The sequence below is a fragment of the Micromonas pusilla genome, assembly GCF_000151265.4.
Source record: "Micromonas pusilla CCMP1545 genomic scaffold MICPUCscaffold_7, whole genome shotgun sequence".
NCBI classification, from domain to species: domain Eukaryota; kingdom Viridiplantae; phylum Chlorophyta; class Mamiellophyceae; order Mamiellales; family Mamiellaceae; genus Micromonas; species Micromonas pusilla.
Window position 1 is genome coordinate 622,835 of NW_003315888.1, and position 18,630 is coordinate 641,464.

Here is an 18,630-nt window from a genome sequence, read left to right on the forward strand (position 1 = left end):
GGCGCGTCGTTCTCGGGGAGGATCGTCGCGAGCGGCGGGACCGTCTCCGCGCCCGTCGCGACGCTGCCGCGGCCGCTCCTTCTCGCGTCCGCGTCCGACGACGCGCCCGGGGACGTCGGCGCGCATCCGGACACGCTCCGCGCGCTGTCGCTCGTCAGCGGCGACCTCGTGGCGCTGACGTCGACGGCGAGCGGGGAGTGCCGCGTCGCGCGAATCGTCGCCGCGACGCGCTGGGGAGAGGCGACGGCGGATCTGGACGAGGAGGAGGAGGACGACGACGACGACGACGGTCGAGGCGGCGCGCTGACGCCCGGGGTGCTGTACCTCCCGCCCGGGATGCGCCGCGACCTCGGCGTGCACCTGACGGAGGCGACGGCGACGGCGAGCGGCGCGCGGCCGTTCGCCGCCGCGTCCGTGCGCGCGCGACGCGTCGAATCGGAGGACGCGATCCCGCGCGCGGGGGCGATGACCGTGGCGGCGCTGCGCCGCCCGCCGCCGTCGCTGCCGTCGCCGCCCACCGCGCGGGAAGACCGGTGGGTCCCCGGAGGGGCCGCGGAAGCGGCGCTGGGCGCTTATTTCGCGACGCCGAGGCGCGTCGCGGTCGGCGACGTGTTCGCGGTCGCCGCGGACGATTCGGACGAAGACTCGGACGACGACGACGACGACGACGACGACGCGGCGGCGGCGGAGGCGCGCGAACCGTTCTACTTCGTCGTGCTCTCGCTCGAGCCCGACCCCCCGACGGACGACGACCGCCGCGATCGCCGCCGCCGCCGCGACGGCGTCGGCGGCGTGATGCTCGCGTCGAGGGCGTGGACGCGGTGCGCGCTCGCGCCGCGCGGCGCCGCCGCGGGCGCGCCGCCGCCGGGGCTCTCTCGGTTCGTCGCGCGCGGTCCCGTCGGCGGCGGCGGTCGACGCGTCCGTCGACCGCCGCCGCCGCTTCCCACCGCGCGCGAGCGCGGTCGCGTCGCCGCGACGTTAGCTCCCGCGCTGTGCGCGAAGGCGTCGAAAGCGCTGCGGCTGCGAACGGCGCTGCTGTTGCACGGCTCGAGCGGGGTGGGGAAACGCGCGGCGGCGGCGGCGGCGGCGGCGGCGCTCGGCGCGTCGTTCGTCGTCGCGTCGTGCCACCTCCTCGTCTCCGACGCCGGCGGCGGCGCGAAGCGGCTCGCGTCCGAGATCGACGGCGCGTTCGAGCGCGCGGCGTCGTGCGCGCCGAGCGTGTTGTATCTCAGACGGTTCGGCGCGCTGGCCGCCGCCGCGGGCGGCGGCGGCGGCGGGGGCGGCGGCGGCGGGGGCGGCGGCGGCGGCGGCGCGTCTTCCGTCGTCGCGCGAGCGCTGCGACGCGCGATCGCGCGGTACTCCGCGACCGGCGTCGACGACGACGGCGGCGGCGGCGACGGCGCGCGAGACGACGAGGACGACGCGGAGGCGCAGAGGGCGCGTTCCTCGTCGCGCGAGGCAGCCGGCGGCGGCGGCGGCGGCGGCGGGGGAGATCCATCGTCGTCGTCGCGCGGGATCGTGCTCCTCGTCGTCGGCGTCGAGGAGCTCCACGACATCCCGGAACCGCTGCGACAGCTGTTCACGCACGAGTTGAAGGTGTCACCGCCCTCGGAGACGCACCGCATCGAGACCCTGCGCGCGTGTCTCGGCGTAGACGACGACGACGACGACGAAGACGCGGAGGAGGAGAAGGTCTCCGCGGCGTTTTCCGCGGCGGCGGCGGCGACGTCCGGCGCGTCCCCGCGCGACGTCCTCGCGCTCGCCGCGGAAGCCTCCGCCTCCGCCGCGATCAGGGGCGGCCGCGACCGCGGGGACCCCTCCTCGCCGGGCGCGCGCGTCGCCCCCGAGGACGTGCGCGCCGCGGTGACGTGGCTCGATCGACGCGCTGCGGCGGCGATCGGCGCGCCCTCCGTCCCGACCACCTCTTGGTCCGACGTCGGCGGGTTGGAGGACGTCAAGGCGGCGATCCGGGAGATCGTGGAGCTGCCGCTGAAGCGGAAGGCGCTCGTGCGGCGCGTCACCGGCGGGGTCGGCGGGCGGAGCGGCGCGCTGTTGTACGGGCCGCCCGGGACGGGGAAGACGCTTCTCGCCAAGGCGGTGGCGACGGAGTGCGCGTTGAGGCGCGTTCGCGTGATTCGATTCACGCCGGTCCCCATACGACCGCGTTCGCGCGGTGCACGGCGTTCCTTAAGGACAGGACTTTTTCGATCCCGACGCGCCGCGATGCCTCACGACTCCAATAACTGACGCGCCCCCGCGCTCCCTCCGCCCGTATGACGTCGCCTCGTGTGGGCAAACGCCCTCGCTCAGGTTTCTCTCCGTGAAGGGTCCGGAGCTCGTGAACATGTACGTGGGCGAGTCCGAGCGCAACGTCCGCGAGGTGTTCGAGCGCGCGCGCGACGCGGCGCCGTGCGTGGTGTTCTTCGACGAGCTCGACGCGCTCGCGCCCGCGCGCGGCGCGGGCGCGGACAGCGGCGGCGTGATGGACCGAGTCGTGTCTCAGGCGCGTTCCGTAGTCACGCACTGGTTCCCGTACGACCGCTTTCGCGTTGTGAACGCCGATCCTTAAGGACTTTCTCTCTCGGCGTTCGTTTCTCTCCGCGCACCCCTCGCCGCTTTCAATCCCGACACACCTCGACGCCTTTCAACTCCGCTTCTGACGCCTTTCAACTCCACCCCGATATCATCGCTCGTACGGTATACGACCCTCAGCTGTTGGCCGAGCTCGACGGCGCCAACGCCGCCGCCGCGCGCGACGACGACGCCGGCGGGCTTCTGTTCGTCGTCGGCGCGACGAACCGCCCGGACCTCGTGGACTCGGCGCTGCTGCGCCCCGGGCGGTTCGATCGGCTGCTGTACGTCGGCGTGGACGCGAGCGTCGACGGGCGCGCGCGGGTGTTGACGGCGTTGACGAGGAAGTTTACGTTCGAGGAGGAGGAGTGGGGGCGCGCGAGCGGCGGCGGCGGCGGCGGCGGCGGCGGCGCGGGCGCGGGGAGCGGACGGTCTCGCGTGGTGGAGAAACTCGCGCGGATGATTCCGGCGCGGTTCACCGGCGCGGACGTGTACGCGCTGTGCGCGGACGCGTGGACGCGCGCGGCGAAGCGAGCGATAGCGGTCGGCGAAGCGAGCGGCGGCGGCGGCGGCGAGGAAGAAGACGAAGAAGAAGACGGATCAGACGCGAGAGGAGACGGCGGCGCCGTCGTCGTCGTCGTCCGCGGGTCCGACTTCGTCGACGCGCTCGGCGAGCTGACGCCGAGCCTGACGGACGAGGACGTCGCGCACTACGCGCGCATGCGCGAGGGGTTCGAGGGCGGGAGAAGCGGTAGGTCGCGTTAGTTTGCGCTTCCGACGCGCGCGAGAGAAGTAGACCAGTCGAAAACATCGCTCTCGTCGTCGCAAATATTAAACCGATCGTCGCCTCTCGTCATCACTCTCGAGGGCGCCGTCGCCATGGCGCCCAACTTCAACAGCCCGAAGCAGGCGCTCGAGCAGGGCGTCTGCGGCCAGCACGGGTGGTCGAGCCGGTATTTCCAAGACCCGGACACCTCGCGGTGGTGTGTAGAGGTGCGATGGGGCGTCGGATCTTCCCAGCGGCAGGTCTTCGTCAGCGACGACGAAAGCGACGCCGCGTCCAAGCCGGGGATCAAGAAGGGCCACGCCGCCGCGGCGACGGTCGCGCTCGAGGGGCTGACGGAGATCCTCCGCGCGGCGAACGTCAAGCCGTCGCGGACGATCGACGAGACGTTCGGGCCGCGGTTCGACGCGACGTGTCGCGTGCTCGGCGGAGGGCATGGATTCGAGAACGGGTGGGATGCGCTCTGGGCGTGCGCGCCGTCCGTGGTAGCCGTGGACGTGGAAGGGAACCAGCGCACCCCGCCGGTGCTCGTGCAAGTGTGCGCGCGCGTCGGCGCGGACACGCTGTGCGTCCTCGAGACGCCGAGTGTCGCGGAGGGGCTGAGCGAGAACCTGCGGCGGCTGCTGGACGACGACGCGATCGTAAAGGTGTTTCCGCGCACTGGTCCCCATACGACCGCGTTCGCGTGGTGAACGCCGATCCTTAAGGACTTTCTCTCCCGTCGTCTCTCTCCGCCCACCCCTCGCTGGTTTCAATCCCGACACACTGCGATGCCTTTCAACTTCAACTGACGCCTTTGAACCGTGAAGGTTTTTTGCGACGGCACGAGCGGCGCGGATAAACGCTCGCTCGGCGTGCGTTCAACGTGTAACGTGCTCGACTTGGAGCACGTCGCGACCGAGCTGGCGGGCGCGACCGGGGTGCAGAGGGGGCTCGCGCGGATATTGAACCTCGCGTGGCCGGACGCGACCGTCCGCGTGACGAAGGATGCGGCGGAAAAATCGTCGGTGAAGTTTTTCGCCGCGATCGAGCGGGGGACGCGGCCGCCGCTCTCGGGGTTGCACGATATTCCGCCCGACGTGGTCAGGTACGCCGCGATGGACGCGTGGTGCACGCTTTTAGCGCACCAAGGGCTGCAGCTGTTAGCGCGACGCGAGGGGATATCGATAAAGGGCTAGCTAGTCTACGGCGTAGCGGGGTCTGGTATAGATGAAAATTATTACAGCGATGTTGTACAACGGAGTCATCAACGCTCGAGCGTTCGCGATCTCGACGCGTCGCGGCGCCCCCGTGGGGCGCTTTCCGCGACGCGCGTCACGTGCGCGACGCTCGCGCGTGATGTGATTTATTCGCGGTGGCGATGCTCCCGTAACGCACGCCTCGCGTTCGTCACCGCCCCCGCGTCCCAAAGCGTCCCCGCGAGTAAGCACGCGAACCCGAGATACGTCGCCGTCGCGCACGCGGCGCCGACGACGCTCAGACACCGAACGTCCGCGTGCGCGCACCCCGCGCGGTACATCCCGACGTCCGATATCACTCCGCCGTCCTGCAACACGTGCCGGGTGAGGTCCAGCATCACGAGTGGTATCGACGCCGCGGCGAGCGCGATCGGGCCGCGACGGCGGAATCCGCGGCGTCGCGACGACTTCCAGTGGAGCGCCTGCGCGAGGGTCGAGGGTCCATACGAAGCGAAGTCGGGGTGGAGTTCAAAGGCGTCAGACTTGGGAGTTGAAAGGCGTCGAGGTGTGTCGGGATTGAACGCGAGGGACCCTGGGCGGAGAGACACGCCGGGAACAAAAGTCCTTAAGGAACGGCGTTCACCACGCTGACGCGGTCGTATGGGGACCAGTGTGAAGGAGAACGCGCCTGCGTCAGGTTCGTGAGCACCGCGAGCGTCACCGCGAACGAGACGGAGTGCGACAGCCTCTTCGACGCCTCGCTCGCGCCGACGCCGACGAGCGACGCGAGGAGGAGAGGCCAGCATCAGGATCCGACGAGCGCGGGGAGGGAGACGAGAAGCGCCGCGACGGACGCCGCGAGCGTCGTCTTCGTTTCGGCGTCTTCGGATCCGCCCTCGTCGTCTTCTCGGGCGGACGACGCGACCGCGACGCCGCGCGCGAGCTCGAGATCGGCGTCCTCGGACGCGCCTCACGCGACGCACGCCTCCTCGTCGACGACGTCGTCGTCTCTCGGAGCTCCTCGCGCGGGGAGGAGCGCCTCGCGCAGCGGCGCGGGGTCGTCGGGCGGCGCCATCGGGGGGGCGCGGGGCGGACTGATGACGAGAGCCTCGAGAGTCCGCCGCTGCGCGCGCCCGCGCTCGGAACCGCCGAAAGCGAAACGACCGTTGACCCGTCCGAGCAATGGCGCGGCGCCATTGCGACGCGACGCGCGCGCGACACGCGCACGATGGACGCGATCATGAAAGCCGATTACGGCGACGCCGCGCAGAAGGCGGTGAACGACGCCGCGTCGAAGAGCGTCGCGCAGGTCCGCCTCCCACCCGACGACTCGACGCCGGCCCGTCGTCCGCGCGCGTCCGTCGACCGAACGCGAACGCTCGTCGGAGACATCCGAGAATCTAAATCTAACGCCGCGGCGCAGCTGTTGTCGCGCTCGACTCGACCGGACTCACGCGTCCTTCTCCCTCCCCATCCCTCCCGCCCCACCCTCGACGAGCAGCGCCGCGAGCGCGCGCGCGCGCCGGACATCCCGCGCGCGGAGGACAAGCCGTTCCGCCCGCCGTTCTGGGACAGCAAAGCCTACGGCGAGCCCTACGGCGACTTCAACCGAGCACCGAAACCAAAGCCGGTGGTGTTCGTTGAGAGAGCCCCCGCGGGGGTGCCGACGACGGACCTGAAAGGCCAGCCGATGCGCGCGCGCGACCGCGCGGCGATCGCGTCCGAGAAGGCGTCGCTCGCCGCGGCGAAGCACGTCCGACGGAGAGAGACGCGAGAGAAGCGAGCGGAAGAGCGTCGCGAGGATCCGCCGTACGCGAGATACGTCGCGGTGGGCGCCGAGGCGCGTTCTATACACTGGTCCCCATACGACCGCGTTGGCGAGGTGGACGCCGATCCTTAAGGACTTTGTCCGGCGTGTCTCTCCGCCCACCCCTCGCGTTCAATCCCCGCCCTCGACGCCTTTCAACTCCGACTGACGCCTTTCAACTCCACCCCGACATTCGCTCGTATGGAACGACCCCGAGGCGCTGCAAGACGCGGAGGACAAGATGCGCGCGGCGCTGAAGAAGCACAGGAGCCTGCACGCGGGGGAGAAGGAGATACTCGCCGCCGCGCTCAGACGCGCGGCGGCGGCGACCGGCGCCGGCGCGGGGGAGAACGGCGGAGGAGGAAAGAACGCCGCGCCCCTCAGAGCGAATGTTGTCGCGAATGTTACCGTCGTCGCGCCGAGACAATTCGTCGCCGCGTGGAAATCGTTGGGCGTCGACGTCGCCGTCGACGTGGCCGCCGCGGCGTTCAACAAGTACGGTCAAACCCGCGAAGGATCGCTGCCGATCGACGTCTTCGTCGACGCGCTCCTCACCGGTCGATCGCGCCTCGTCGGCATGCGATCGGACATTCGCAAGGGCGCGTTCGTGGGAGGGAAGCGGAGAGACGCGGACTTTCAGGGGAAGATTTTGTACCCGCCCTGTCGCAAGGGCGTGTTCACGCCGAGCGGCTGGGACGGAAGCGAAGCGGCGCGGTCCGCGTCCGCGCCCGACGCGACGCTCGAGCTCGAGTTCGTGCACGGGTACGCGCGCGACTGCAACGCGAACAACTTGCACTACACGAACACCGGGGAGGTGGTGTACTGCGCCGCGGGGCTGGGCGTCGTCTACGACAAAGGTATCGATCGCGCTGGTCCCCATACGACCGCGTTCGCGAGGTGGACGCCGTTCCTTAAGGACTTTTCTTCCCGGCGTCGTCTCTCTCCGCACGCCCTTCGGTTTCGACATGACGTTCGACCGAAAAGACGCCCTTTCTTCGTCTGACTTCAACCGACGCCCTTCTTCGCCTTTCGACGCCCGCGTTCCCCGCGCGCAGACGCGCACTCGCAGCGGTTCTTCTTCGGGCACGACGACGACGTCAAGTGCGTCGCGATCACGAGGGAACGCGACGTCGTCGCGACCGGGCAGCTCGGCCGCGCGCCGATCGTCTGCGTGTGGGATCCGAAGACGTGCGAGACGCTCGCGACGTTGCGGCACCCGCCGGGGACGCGAGGGATCGCCGCGGTTGGGTTTTGCCGCGAGAGCCGGCTGCTGGCGTGCGTGGGCATGGACAATAACCACACGATTTTCGTGTGGGATTGGCGGCGGGGGAAGATCGTCGCGGAGTGTAAAGGGTGGAACGACGTCCCGCCGAAGGTGTACGGCGTCGTGTTCGACCCGTTCGGGCCGGATCCGAGCGCGTTCGTCACGTACGGCGTGAACCACGTCAAGTTTTGGACCAACGCGGCGTTCGTCCCGGAGCCGCCGGAGGAGGAGGAGGCGGCGGCGGGGAAGATTAAATCGAAATCGAATTCGAAATCGAGCGCGCGACGCGGCGCGGTCGCGCCGCCGCCGCCGCCGCCTAAGAAGCGCGACTACTCGTACGTCGAGGACAGCGGCAAGTTCGGCCCCGTCTGCGACAAGCACGCAGTCACCGCGGCGACGTTTCTCCCGAGCGGTCGTCTGCTCACGGGCACTCCCGACGGCGCCATCGCCGTGTGGGGAAAAGACCGGCGGATCGTCCGCGTCGTCCGCGCGCACGCGAAAGGCCCGGTGGTCTTGCGCGAGGACGGCCCGCCGACGCACCACGGCGTGCGGTGCCTGAAGCTCCGCGGCGACGACAAGACGCTGTTATCCGCGGGCGCGGACGGGCACGTGATCACGTGGGACGTCTCGAGCGGCGATTTAAAAGAGACGGGCGTCGTCGGCGCCGTCGCGGTCAAAGCGGATACCGTCACCCCCGGCGGCTCTTCCGCGTCGGCGCCGATCTTCCGCGGGCTGGACTGCATGCCCGGGTGCGACGTCTTCATCGCGGGGACGCGCGGCTCGGACGTTTGGGAGGTGGACGACACCCCGCGGGTGTTGATCGACGGCCACGAGGCGAGCCTCAGCGGCGTCTGTTGGCATCCGACGACGCCCGGCGAGTTCGCCACCGCGAGCGAGGGCGAGCTCGTGTACGTGTGGTGCGCGCGGACTAAGCGTCTGAAGCGCGCGGTCGGGTTACCCGGTAACAAGGCGAGGTGCGTGGGGTTCTCCCCGGACGGGTCCAGACTCGCGGTCGGGTGCGTCGACGGCGGCGTGCACGTGTTGGACGCGAAGTCGTTGAGGCGACTGAAGATTATCAAGACGCACGCGGACGTTGTGACGGATTTGAAGTTCTCTCCGTGCGGGTCGATGCTCGCGACGTGCAGCGCGGATCAGTTCGTGGACGTCTTCGACGCGAAGCTCGACGCGTACAAGCGGCTGTCGCGGTGCGCGGGGCACAGCGCGACGGTGCGGCACCTCGATTGGTCCGCGGACTCGGAGACGTTGAGGTCGGTGTGCAGCGCGTACGAAATTCTATACTTTTCCCCCGCCTCCGGAAAGCAAGTCATGAAGAACCAGAGAGACCAAAAGTGGGCGACGTGGACGGGCGTCTTAGGCTTCGACGTCATGGGGATATGGCCCGACTTCGCGGACGGCACGGACGTGAACGCGATCGACCGGACGCGCTCCGGGAGACACGTCGCCACCGCGGACGACTTCGGCGGCGTCAAGCTGTTCAACTATCCGTGCGTCGTGCAAGACGCGCCCTACGTCCTCGGGCGAGGGCACTCCTCGCACGTCATGAACGTCCGGTTCTCGCCGGACGACGGGACGCTGATCAGCGTCGGCGGGAAGGACCGGTGCGTGTTTCAGGTGCGTTCTCCTTCACACTGGTTCCCATACGACCGCGATCGCGTGGTGAACGCCGATCCTTAAGGACTTTTGCCGGCGTTTCTCTCCGCCCAGGGTCCCTCGCTTTCAATCCCCGCCCTCGACGCCTTTCAACTTCAACTGACGCCTTTCAACTCCACCCCGACGTTCGCTCGTATGGAACGACCCTCAGTGGGCGCGGCGCGACGTCGAGAAGGAGAAGCCGAAGACGAGGGCGCCGCCGTGGGAAGCGTCGGAGGAGGCTAAGCCGCAGGGGAGGGGGAAACCGCCGGGGTGGGGGACGCCGCCCGCGCTGAAGAAGGCGCAGGGGAGGTAGGGGAGGGTATGATAGGGGCGGGGAATGCGTTAGTGTTGTAGGTCCGTAACCTGGTGTTTTCAGAACGAAAAAGCGATATTATTCTCGCGAGTCGTCTCGGACGCGTCTGGTCGTTGTTGATTTGTCCCAGACCGCGACCGCGAAGGGACGCGTCTTCCTTCCTTCGCCGCCGCCGGAAAGGTCCAGTCCCTCCCGCGCGCTCGTCGCACGCGGACGCGCTCTCCGCGACACCCGCGCGCCGCCGCGCGGACGCGAGCGCGGCAGGTCGGGCGGGCGCGCGAGATCGTCGTCGTCGTCGCGGTCGATCGCGGCGAGACGCGCTCGCGATCTCGCGGCGATCGGGGACGCGCTTTTCTCGGAGAAATGGCGCGCGAAAAGGTTGACGGCGACGAGGACGATTGCCCGCGCGCCGCGTCGCCGTGCCCGTTCCTCCTCGCGATGCAAAAGGGCGCGAGCGACCTCAGCATCGCGGACGATTGGATCTCGCCGCACGGCGCGACGTTCCAGGCGGTCCACGGCGAGCGCGGCGTCCTTCCGCTTCGGCGCGACGACGACGACGACGGCGGCGACGACGACGGCGACGACGCCTTCTACGACGCGATCGAGTCGGCGGCCGCGCCCGCGACGCCGACGCCGCGCGCGCGATGCCCGCTGCGCGGCCTCTTCGCGACGACGTCGACGCCGCGATCGCGGTCGGGCGACGAGGAGGAGGACGAGGCGGCGGCGCCCGCGAGGAGCGACGCGTGGAGTTTCCGCGGCGCGCTCGCGCGGCGCGTCGCGTCCATCTCCTTCTCCGCGCTGGGACGCGTCGGCGGCGGCGGCGGCGGCGGCGGGTGGCGGAAGCCGTCCGGCGGCGGCGGCGGGAACGGCGACGACGCGCGCGCGTCGAAGAAGACCGCCGACGGCGGTTCATCTGCCTCCGCGAAGAACAACGCGCCGCCGGCCTCGAAGTCGTCGACGGCGTCGACCTCGGCCGCTTCCGCGTCCGTGGAGGCTTCGGTGAAGTCGTTCGCCGCGTCCAAGTGCCCGTTCGCGAAGGTGCCCGGGTTCGACGCGCTCGTGAAGTCGATGTTAACGGCCGCGGAGCGGCCGTTCAAGTGCCCGGCGCCGATCGTCGCGATGCGCGCCGCCGTCGCCGCGCTGCCCCAAGTGAAACGGCTTCGTCCGGAGCCGTTACAGAGTAAACTCCTCGCGGTGGCGGCGACGGCGGCGTTCGTCAACGCGCCTCTGGGCGCGCTCCGAGAGCACACCGAGAAATTTTCTTTCCAGTGGTTCGTCGCGATACACGCGTCGATTCCGTTCGTCGCGAGCTTGCGCAAGGCGGTGGGGATGCCGAAGCTGGCGATCCTGTTCACCGTCGCCGCCGCGGTGATGGGGCAGTACGCGGGGAGCCGGGGCGAGCGCGCGAGACTGCGCCTCTCCGCGGCGGCGGGGAAAGAAAACCAAAACAAAAACCAAAACATCCGAAACCCAAACCGAGACGCGTCCGCCGAGCGGCGGCGCGCGAAGAAGCGCGGCGCGCCCGAGGACGACGCGCCGCCGCCGCTCGGCGGTCGCGCGTCCTCGCGCCGCGTGCGCGTCGGCGGCGGCGGCGACGTCTCCGGCGGCGCGCGCTCGCGAGGCGGCGGCCTCCCCGGCTTGCCCAAACTGCGAGGGCTCGGGTCGCCGGTGTTGGCGTCGGCGACGGCGGCGGCGGCGGCGGCGGCCGGGGACGACGCCGCGCCGCGGCGGCGCGTCGCGGTGAGGTGAAGCGCGCGCGACGAGGGAGAGGAGAGCCGACGGCGAGAACCCCGCGTCGACGCGGCGTTATGCCTAGGTGTTGTAAGAGATGTACCATCACGAGAGGCGCGAACGCCGACGCCGACGCCTCGCGCGTCGTTCACTTTGTTCATCACGCGCCGCGGGATTTCATATTCGCGCGACTTTTTCGACGACGACGACACGGCACGCGTTCGACGCGTCATTCGTTCCGCGCGCGCAGGTCGCGACGATGGCCGAAGCGGAAGCCGTGCCCGTCCCCCCCGCGGCGCCGCCCGCGGATGAGCCGGAGACGTGCATCCCCCCGCCGCCGCGCCCGGGATGCGACTGCGGTGCGCGCCGCTCGTCTCCCCGACCGATCGAACGACCGATCGATCCGATCGATCAGTCGACCGCGCCCCCTCGTCGCGAACCCTAAATCGTCGCGCGAAGCGCTATCCATCCGCTGACCCCTCGCGCGATCTCACCCCCCCAACCCCAAAAAAATCCAACAGCCGTCTGCGTCCCCCTCGGATACGAAGGCCCGACGAACCCGTCCGGCCCGCTGTCGAACTTCAAGCCGTACAAGCTCGTCAAGGTGGACGCGGACGGCGCGCGGCGCCCGCTGACGAACGCGGAGATGAAAGATTTCGAAAAATCGCACGGCGCGCAGGCGGAGTGGAACAAGCCGCTGACGTCGTGCGCGCGGCAGTGGCAGCGCGCGTGCGAGAAACTTCTTCACCGATTGATGCAGGACAAGAAGAAGTCCTGGTGTTTCAAAGAGCCCGTGGACCCGGTCGGTTTAGGCATCCCGGACTACCCGGTGATCATCAAGCATCCGATGGATCTGGGCACGATCGAGACGATGTTGAAGAAGGGAGAGATCAGCGCCCCGGACGAGTTCATCGCGCTCGTGCGGACGGTGTTTCGGAACGCGTACGTGTACAACGGCACGGACGATCCGTCCGGGGTGAGGGACACCGCGCAGAAGGCGAGCTTGTTCTTCGAGAAGGAGATCGCGAAGATGTGACGACGACGTTTTTGACGAGACGAAAGATGAGCGAATGAGTTTTTGTTTTCTCTCGTCGTTCCCGTCCGTTCGCGCGAGGCAGGCGCCCGCTCGAGAGGAGGACGACGGGAACGCGGCGGTCGCGCGGGGAACGCGAGGAGGGAGGAGGTTGGGGGTAGACGCGTGCGTTAGGCGACGGAAATATCATCTCGGTCGCGAAATCGAAAGCGCGTCGGTGGCCTCGTCGCGGTGGTCTCCTCGAGAGAATAGGCACTCCGCGGAAATGCGGAATTTCCCGGCCGCATTCCACGACGATTCCGCACTGTGTTTGGCGCGTCCGCACGGCGACCTCACGTCCCCGCGCCGCGATGGCGAACGCCATCGCGACCGCGACCGAGGAGATGGGGTACTGGTCGCGCGCGCCGATGACGCCCTCGCGCGCCGCGGTCGCGGTGCAGGCGGCCGCCAGAGGCTGGCTCGCGCGCGCGCGATTCCACCGCGACGCGGACGCGGCGTCGCGCGCGGTCGTCGCGCGCGCGCGCGCGGTCGCCGCCTCGCATCGCGCGCAGGCCAAGGCGAGCCTCGCCGCGGAGGCGGCGACGAGCGCGGAGCTCGCGCGGATGCTCCGGAGCGTCGTCGCGCGCCGCGCGGTCGTCGCGAAGACGGGCGCGCGCAGGCTTCGCCAGCGAACCGTCGTGCACCGATGCCGCGCGATGTTGCTCGGCTGGGCGAGGGTCGCCGCGCCGACGCGCGCGAAGCGCGCGTTCGCGGCGCGCGCGGACGTCGTCCGACGCGCGCGCGAGCTCAAGACCGCCGAGTCGCGCGCGTTCGCGTCGTGGCGCGCGCTGGGCGTCGCGCGCCGAGCGCGTCTTCGCGCGCACGCGACGGCGCGCATTCGCTTCCAAATTCGCGGCGTCTCCCTCGCGCGCGAAACCTTCTCGCGGTGGAGCGACGTCGCGAGCGTCGCGCGCGACGCGACCGCGGCCGCGACCGCGGAGGCGCTCAACGCGCACGCGCGGCAGCTCGCGATCCTCGAGGCGTCCGCCGCGGCGGTCCTCGCGAAGCGCGACGAGGTGGAGGAGAAGCTGCGATTACAGATCGCGTCCGCGCACGCGCGCGAGCTCGCCGCCGAGGAAGCGCTTCACGCCGCGCGCCTCGAGCTCTCGGACCTCTCGCACGGCGCGCTGGACACGCCCGCGCTCGAGCTCGACGCGTCGAGGGTCGAGCGCGAGGGAAAAGACGCGGAGACGATCGGCGAGCTGCGAGACGAGCTCGCGCGAATGCGATTACAGCTCGAGGAGGCGAACGCGAGGGCCAACGCCGCGGAGGACGCGCTCGCGACGGAGAGGGAGGACGCCGCGGCGCTCCGAGCCGCCGTTTCCGATGCCGCGACCGCGTCGCGCGACTCGCTCGAGCGCGAAACGAAGGCGGCGGAGGAGGCGAAAGTCGCGCGAGGCGCCGTCTCCGCGTCCGTCGCGCTGCGGTTCAAATCCGTCGTCGCGGAGGCGCGGCACAGGACCAAGTCGGAGAGCGAGGCGCGCTCGAGAGAGGCGATCCTCGCCGCGCTGCGCGACGAGTTCGAGGCGCAGGCGGAGGAGCTGCGCGACGCGAACGAGACGATCGCGGCGTTGAAGATCGAGATCGCGACCGCGTCCGCGAATGCGGCGGAGGCGCGCGAACGGGCGAGGGAGGCGGAGGCGAACGCGAGGGCGCAAGAGGAGGCGATTTCGGCGGAGTCGGCGGCGAAGGACGCGGTCGCGGAGACCGTCCGAGCGGAGAAGGACAAGGAGGTCAGGGCGGTACGCGCGGAGGCGAGCGAGAAGGAGTTCGAGCTCGAGAGCGCGAACGAGATCATCGCCGGTCTGAACCGCGAGTCAGAGCGCTCGAAGCGCACGTGGAACGACGCGCGGAAAGCGCTCGACGCGGAGCTCCGCGACCTCCGCGCCGCGCTCGACGCGCGCGATGCCGCGCGCGACGACGAGATGCGCGCCGCGAGCGGCGAGCTCGACGCCGCGCGCGCGGAGATCGCGGCGCTGCGCGAGATGGTGACCACGGCGAGCGCGGTGGAGGAGGCGACGAAGAGCGCGGCGGCGGACGCGTTCGACGCCAAGGGCGAAGCCTTCGCCAACGTCCTCAAAGCGCTCGACGAGAGAGAGACGGAGTGCGCGCGAGTCACCGACGCGCTCGAGACGACGCGAGGGGAGCTCGATGTGACGCGCGAGGAGGCGGAGCGGATGCGCGAGGCGATGGCGTCCTCCGCGGACGCGTTGGCGACCGCGAACGCCGCCGCGCGCGACGCGTTGGAGGCGAAGAATGCGCTCCTCGACGCGGTGCGTCCCATACACTGGTCCCCGTACGACCGCGTTGGCGTGGTGAACGCCGATCCTTAAGGACTTTACTTCCCGGCGTTCGTTTCTCTCCGCCCGCACCTCGCTTTCAATCCCGACACACCGCGATACCACCTTTCAACTCCGCTTCTGACGCCTTTCAACCACCTCAGTCGCGGACGGAGCTCGCGGAGAAGGACCGCGAGCTCTTGCGGACGCAGGTGGAGCTCGAGGACGCGCACGCGGAGTTGAGCGAGAGGCCGGCGAAGGGCGCGCTCGAAGACGCGGCGGCGAAGACGGAGGCGCTCGACGCGGAGATGGACGCGATGAGAGCGACGCTCCGAGCGACGGAGGACGAGCTCGCGCTCGCGCGCGACGACGCGGCGGAGCTGACGCGCGAGCGCGCGGCCGCGATGGAGGCGCTCAGCGCGGAGCACGCGGCCGCGATGGAGGCGCTGAGCGCGTCGCTTCGAGCGCGCGAAGAAGGGGTCGAGACGCTTCGAGAGACGCGCGCGTCCGCCGAGGACGCCGCGACGGCGGCGCTCGAGACGAAGATGTCGGAAAAAGATAAAGAAATGTCGGAAAAAGACGCCGCGTACGAACGCGTCGTCGCGGACCTCGAGACGGCGCGCGCGGAGATGGACGCGCTCGCGGCGAAGCACGAGGGCGAGACGCGCGCGAACGCCGCGCGCGTGCTCGAGGAACGCGACGAGGAGCAGGCGCGGTTCGACGAGGAAGTGAGAGCCGCGGAGGCGCGAGCGGCGAGCGCGGTGGAGGCGGCGACGAAGAAAAAGGACGACGAGATCGCGGCGTTGCGCGCGACGCTCGAGGAGGCGACGGTGGCGCGCGAGAGGGCGGCGGACGCGGCGAGAGACGCGGCGGAAAACGCGCACGCGGCGGTGCTGAAGGCGAAGGACGACGAGCTCGCGCGGACGCGGCGGGATTGGGCGGACGCGGTGGCGAGGCGCGAGGCGGAGGCATCCGCGGAGGCGGCGGCGCTCGAACGCGACCTCCGCGCCGCGCGCGAAGCGTCGGAGAACCTCCTCACCGCGCGGCTCGCCGCGTCCGAGGCGGAGCTGAGAGCGACCGAATCCGCGGCCGCGGCGCTGGACGCGCGGCTCGCGAAGACGACGCGCGACTTCGAGCGACACAAGGAGCGCCCCGTCTCTGACGCGTTCGCGACGCGTCTGTTACTCGCGGCGGCGGCGACGGCGTTGTTCTTCTGGACGCTAGGGTGGAGCACGAGCGCGGCGTCGAGACGGGACATGGCGAGGGCGCTGGCGCAGAACGCGCACGACGCGGAACACTGCCACGCGGACTACGGCGAGGTTTCGGCCGCGCTCGCGAACGCGCGCGCGGATCTCGCGGCGGCGGCGAGGACGACGCTGGCGGTGCCGTTTCTTCCGTCGCGGTATGTTCCCGCGATCTTCTCGCTGCCGTTGCATCCGTCGACGGCGGCGACGTTTTTGTTCGCGATGCTGTGCGCGCTCGCGCGGTATGGGAAGCGACTGTTCGGCGGCGTCGAAGGTGAAGGCGTCGTCGGCGACGTCGGCGGCGGGCGGGCGGACCTCGAGGAGGTCGTGAACCTCGAGGAGGTCGCCGGTTGGCTCGCGTCGCCGCCGCCGACGACGGGGAGAGGCGGCGCGGGAAGCGCCGACGACAGCTCGACGGTCGCGGCGGAGGAAGAAGCCGAAGACGCCGCGACGCCCGCGAAAGTCGCGCTTCTGCGGTCGTTCACGGAGCAGGTTCGATCGCAGGCGGAGAAGCTCGAGGAGGAGGAGACGCCGTCGAGGGCGAAGAAGAAAAAGTCGTTTTCCTTCCTCCGCAGGTCGAAAAGCCAAAAAGAGAAGAAGTGACCGAGAGCCAACCACGATTTAGCATAGACGGGCGGTCATGTGTTTATACATAACGTGACTGTACACTACCCTAGTTAATAACGCCCCTGTCGCGTCCGTTGCGAGTATTTTGACGTCGGTCGAGGTCTCAGACGACGACCCTTGCGGCGGCGCCGCGCGCTTCCGAATACCCGAACGTTCCCATGTCCTTCGTGACGACGTTTAACGCCACGGACGCGTGCCCCGTGCTCTGCACCCTCGTCACCTCCCTGCCCTCGCCCATCGCGGGGAACTTTGGGTTCGAAAACTCCGCCGGCCGTCCGCTGAAGAAGCTCGCGATCTGTCCGTCGTCGAGCGGGCGAGGCAGTGTGCCGTCGCGTCGGTCAGTTGAAATCGCTCTGGGTCAAGTTTGAAACCGAGGGACGGGTGAAAAAGAAGACGAAGAAGGGTGGAGGACGTCGGTCACGCGCCTGCTGCACGATCGTCGCGCTCAGGGGCTTGAACAGCGGCACCTTCCTGGTGAACTGCCCGTGCGCGACCGGGAGGTGAATGCACCCGTACCCGCGCACGACGTCCCTGCCGAAGGCGTCGATCTCAAACACGGACAGCACGAGCTGCGGCCATCCGAACGCGTTCGTGGACTTGTACGTCACCTCCACTGGAAAATTCCACACGAGCTTCTGCTCCGGGTCCCCGGAGTTCTTGCGCGTGATCTGCGAGATGCCATCCTCGGGGCCGTCGAGGTGCGTCCAGTCGTCGCCGTGGACGATGGCGTACTTGACGTACGCGTTGTCGCACCCGGGGAGCTGCGGGTTCGAGGACGGGAGGTCCGGGAGGGGGCGTCAGCGACGCGACGTTTTTGAAAAAAACACAAAATGCGCGGCGAGCCGCGGGGACGACGACGGCGACGGCGGCGACGGCGACGGCGACGACGCGCGGGCGGGCGAGCGACGCGCGCGTCGGGGAGGGCGCGCACGTCCGCGAACTCGATCTGTCCGTTCACGACGACCGTGAAAAAGCTCGCTTGCTCCCGCGCCATGACGTCTGTCCTCTGAAGCTCTCCGCGATGCGCGCGTGGACGAGGCGAGGGTGCCCGACGGAACGATTTAAACGGGACGCGGGGTCGCGACGCGCGCGATGAACCGCGTGCTGCGACGCTCGAACCGGGGAAAGGTCGAGGCGATGCGCGTGCGTGGACGCGCGCGCGAGTGTCGAGACGACGCGCGGAAGGCTCTGGCGCGGCGCGCGCGCGCGCGGCGGACGAAACCGGGGCTCGTTGTTGACGCGAGAAAGATTTTTCCCAACGACTTCGACGAACGTCTCGATTTTCGACCAGCCGTTTTTATTCGCCGCGGCGCGCCCACGCGTCGTCTGAACTCCTACTAGACAGATTGATACATCAAGCCGCTTCTAACTATCCTATCGCCGCCGCGATTGATTCTAACACAAGGCACCCACCGCGCCCTCCGCCTCGCCGCGCGTCACTCGGCCGCTCACCCTATTATATTAGCCACCCTTCCCCTGCCTCTGACGCCGCGCTTCGCGTTTCTTCTTGACGTGCTTGAGCCACGCGTATCCCGCGAAGAACACCCCCGCGGAGACCATCATCGGGATGAAATACGACGTGTCCATCACCGTCGCGCTCTTCCGCGGAGGCGCGGGCGGCTTCTCCGGCGGCGGCGGGCTCGGCGGCGGGTATGGCGGCGCGTACGCCACCCTCGAGCCGCTCTGCGTCCACGTCGCGCCCGCCGCCGCCGCGCCCAATCGAGACGTCAACGCCGTCCCGAGCGTCCCGGCGGCGCCGAGGCGCGTCGTCGCCGTCGTCTTCAGCGCGTCCACGCCCGACGGGTCGGCCGCGCTGACCGTGACCTTGAACGTCGCCGCGATCGCGAGCGGCGCGGGCTGAATCACGCCCGAGATGCCGCTCGGGACGGTCCCCGCGGACGCCGCGGACGCGACGTCGGTCAACAGCGGCGGCGCGGACCCGCCGGACCCCGTCAACGCCGCCGTCGTCGCCGCGTTGAACGCCGCGAGCTGCGACGACGCGATGGTCGCCGTGATCGGCACGCGAAGGGAGGGCTGATCCGGCGGCGGCGGTGGCGGGCTCGGCGGCGGCGGCGACGGGTTCGGCGGCGGGCTCGGCGGCGGGATC

The 18,630-nt window shown here is 69.9% G+C and overlaps 9 protein-coding genes across 9 annotated transcripts; 7 read left to right on the forward strand and 2 right to left on the reverse strand.

The window, feature by feature from the left end:
- Nucleotides 1-1,911: 1,911 nt before the first annotated feature.
- On the forward strand, nt 1,912-3,336 carry MICPUCDRAFT_18687 (uncharacterized protein; the record flags this gene model as incomplete). Its single annotated transcript, XM_003059757.1, has 3 exons — nt 1,912-2,114; nt 2,311-2,515; nt 2,725-3,336. Coding segments are annotated over 3 exons (1,020 nt in total), but the record flags the coding sequence as incomplete, so codon positions are not given.
- Nucleotides 3,337-3,450: 114 nt separating this feature from the next.
- MICPUCDRAFT_59497 (uncharacterized protein) lies at nt 3,451-4,533 on the forward strand (the record flags this gene model as incomplete). Its single annotated transcript, XM_003059758.1, has 2 exons — nt 3,451-4,002; nt 4,165-4,533. 2 exons carry the CDS (start codon nt 3,451-3,453, stop codon nt 4,531-4,533), a joined length of 921 nt encoding a protein of 306 aa, XP_003059804.1.
- A 24-nt stretch (nt 4,534-4,557) lies between these two features.
- On the reverse strand, nt 4,558-5,623 carry MICPUCDRAFT_59498 (uncharacterized protein). The gene has a single exon (XM_003060051.1). It carries the CDS (start codon nt 5,337-5,339, stop codon nt 4,701-4,703), a length of 639 nt encoding a protein of 212 aa, XP_003060097.1. The 5' UTR covers nt 5,340-5,623; the 3' UTR covers nt 4,558-4,700.
- Nucleotides 5,624-5,761: 138 nt separating this feature from the next.
- Nucleotides 5,762-6,433, forward strand: MICPUCDRAFT_59499 (uncharacterized protein; the record flags this gene model as incomplete). Its single annotated transcript, XM_003059759.1, has 1 exon — nt 5,762-6,433. One exon carries the CDS (start codon nt 5,762-5,764, stop codon nt 6,431-6,433), a length of 672 nt encoding a protein of 223 aa, XP_003059805.1.
- A 484-nt stretch (nt 6,434-6,917) lies between these two features.
- On the forward strand, nt 6,918-9,299 carry MICPUCDRAFT_18351 (uncharacterized protein; the record flags this gene model as incomplete). Its single annotated transcript, XM_003059760.1, has 3 exons — nt 6,918-7,197; nt 7,396-7,811; nt 7,950-9,299. 3 exons carry the CDS (start codon nt 6,918-6,920, stop codon nt 9,297-9,299), a joined length of 2,046 nt encoding a protein of 681 aa, XP_003059806.1.
- Nucleotides 9,300-9,933: 634 nt separating this feature from the next.
- Nucleotides 9,934-11,412, forward strand: MICPUCDRAFT_47713 (uncharacterized protein; the record flags this gene model as incomplete). The annotated part of the gene is made up of 1 exon (XM_003059761.1): nt 9,934-11,412. The coding sequence occupies one exon, from the start codon at nt 9,934-9,936 to the stop codon at nt 11,317-11,319; it is 1,386 nt and encodes a 461-aa protein (XP_003059807.1). The 3' UTR covers nt 11,320-11,412.
- A 535-nt stretch (nt 11,413-11,947) lies between these two features.
- MICPUCDRAFT_18656 (bromodomain-containing protein) lies at nt 11,948-12,337 on the forward strand (the record flags this gene model as incomplete). The annotated part of the gene is made up of 1 exon (XM_003059762.1): nt 11,948-12,337. The coding sequence occupies one exon, from the start codon at nt 11,948-11,950 to the stop codon at nt 12,335-12,337; it is 390 nt and encodes a 129-aa protein (XP_003059808.1).
- A 347-nt stretch (nt 12,338-12,684) lies between these two features.
- On the forward strand, nt 12,685-16,499 carry MICPUCDRAFT_59502 (uncharacterized protein; the record flags this gene model as incomplete). Its single annotated transcript, XM_003059763.1, has 2 exons — nt 12,685-14,646; nt 14,817-16,499. The coding sequence occupies 2 exons, from the start codon at nt 12,685-12,687 to the stop codon at nt 16,497-16,499; spliced, it is 3,645 nt and encodes a 1,214-aa protein (XP_003059809.1).
- A 20-nt stretch (nt 16,500-16,519) lies between these two features.
- Nucleotides 16,520-17,699, reverse strand: MICPUCDRAFT_27619 (uncharacterized protein). Its single transcript, XM_003060052.1, has 3 exons — nt 17,455-17,699; nt 16,949-17,284; nt 16,520-16,818 (listed from the first exon to the last, which is right to left on the reverse strand). Exons 1-3 carry the CDS (start codon nt 17,515-17,517, stop codon nt 16,627-16,629), a joined length of 591 nt encoding a protein of 196 aa, XP_003060098.1. The 5' UTR covers nt 17,518-17,699; the 3' UTR covers nt 16,520-16,626.
- Nucleotides 17,700-18,630: the final 931 nt, after the last annotated feature.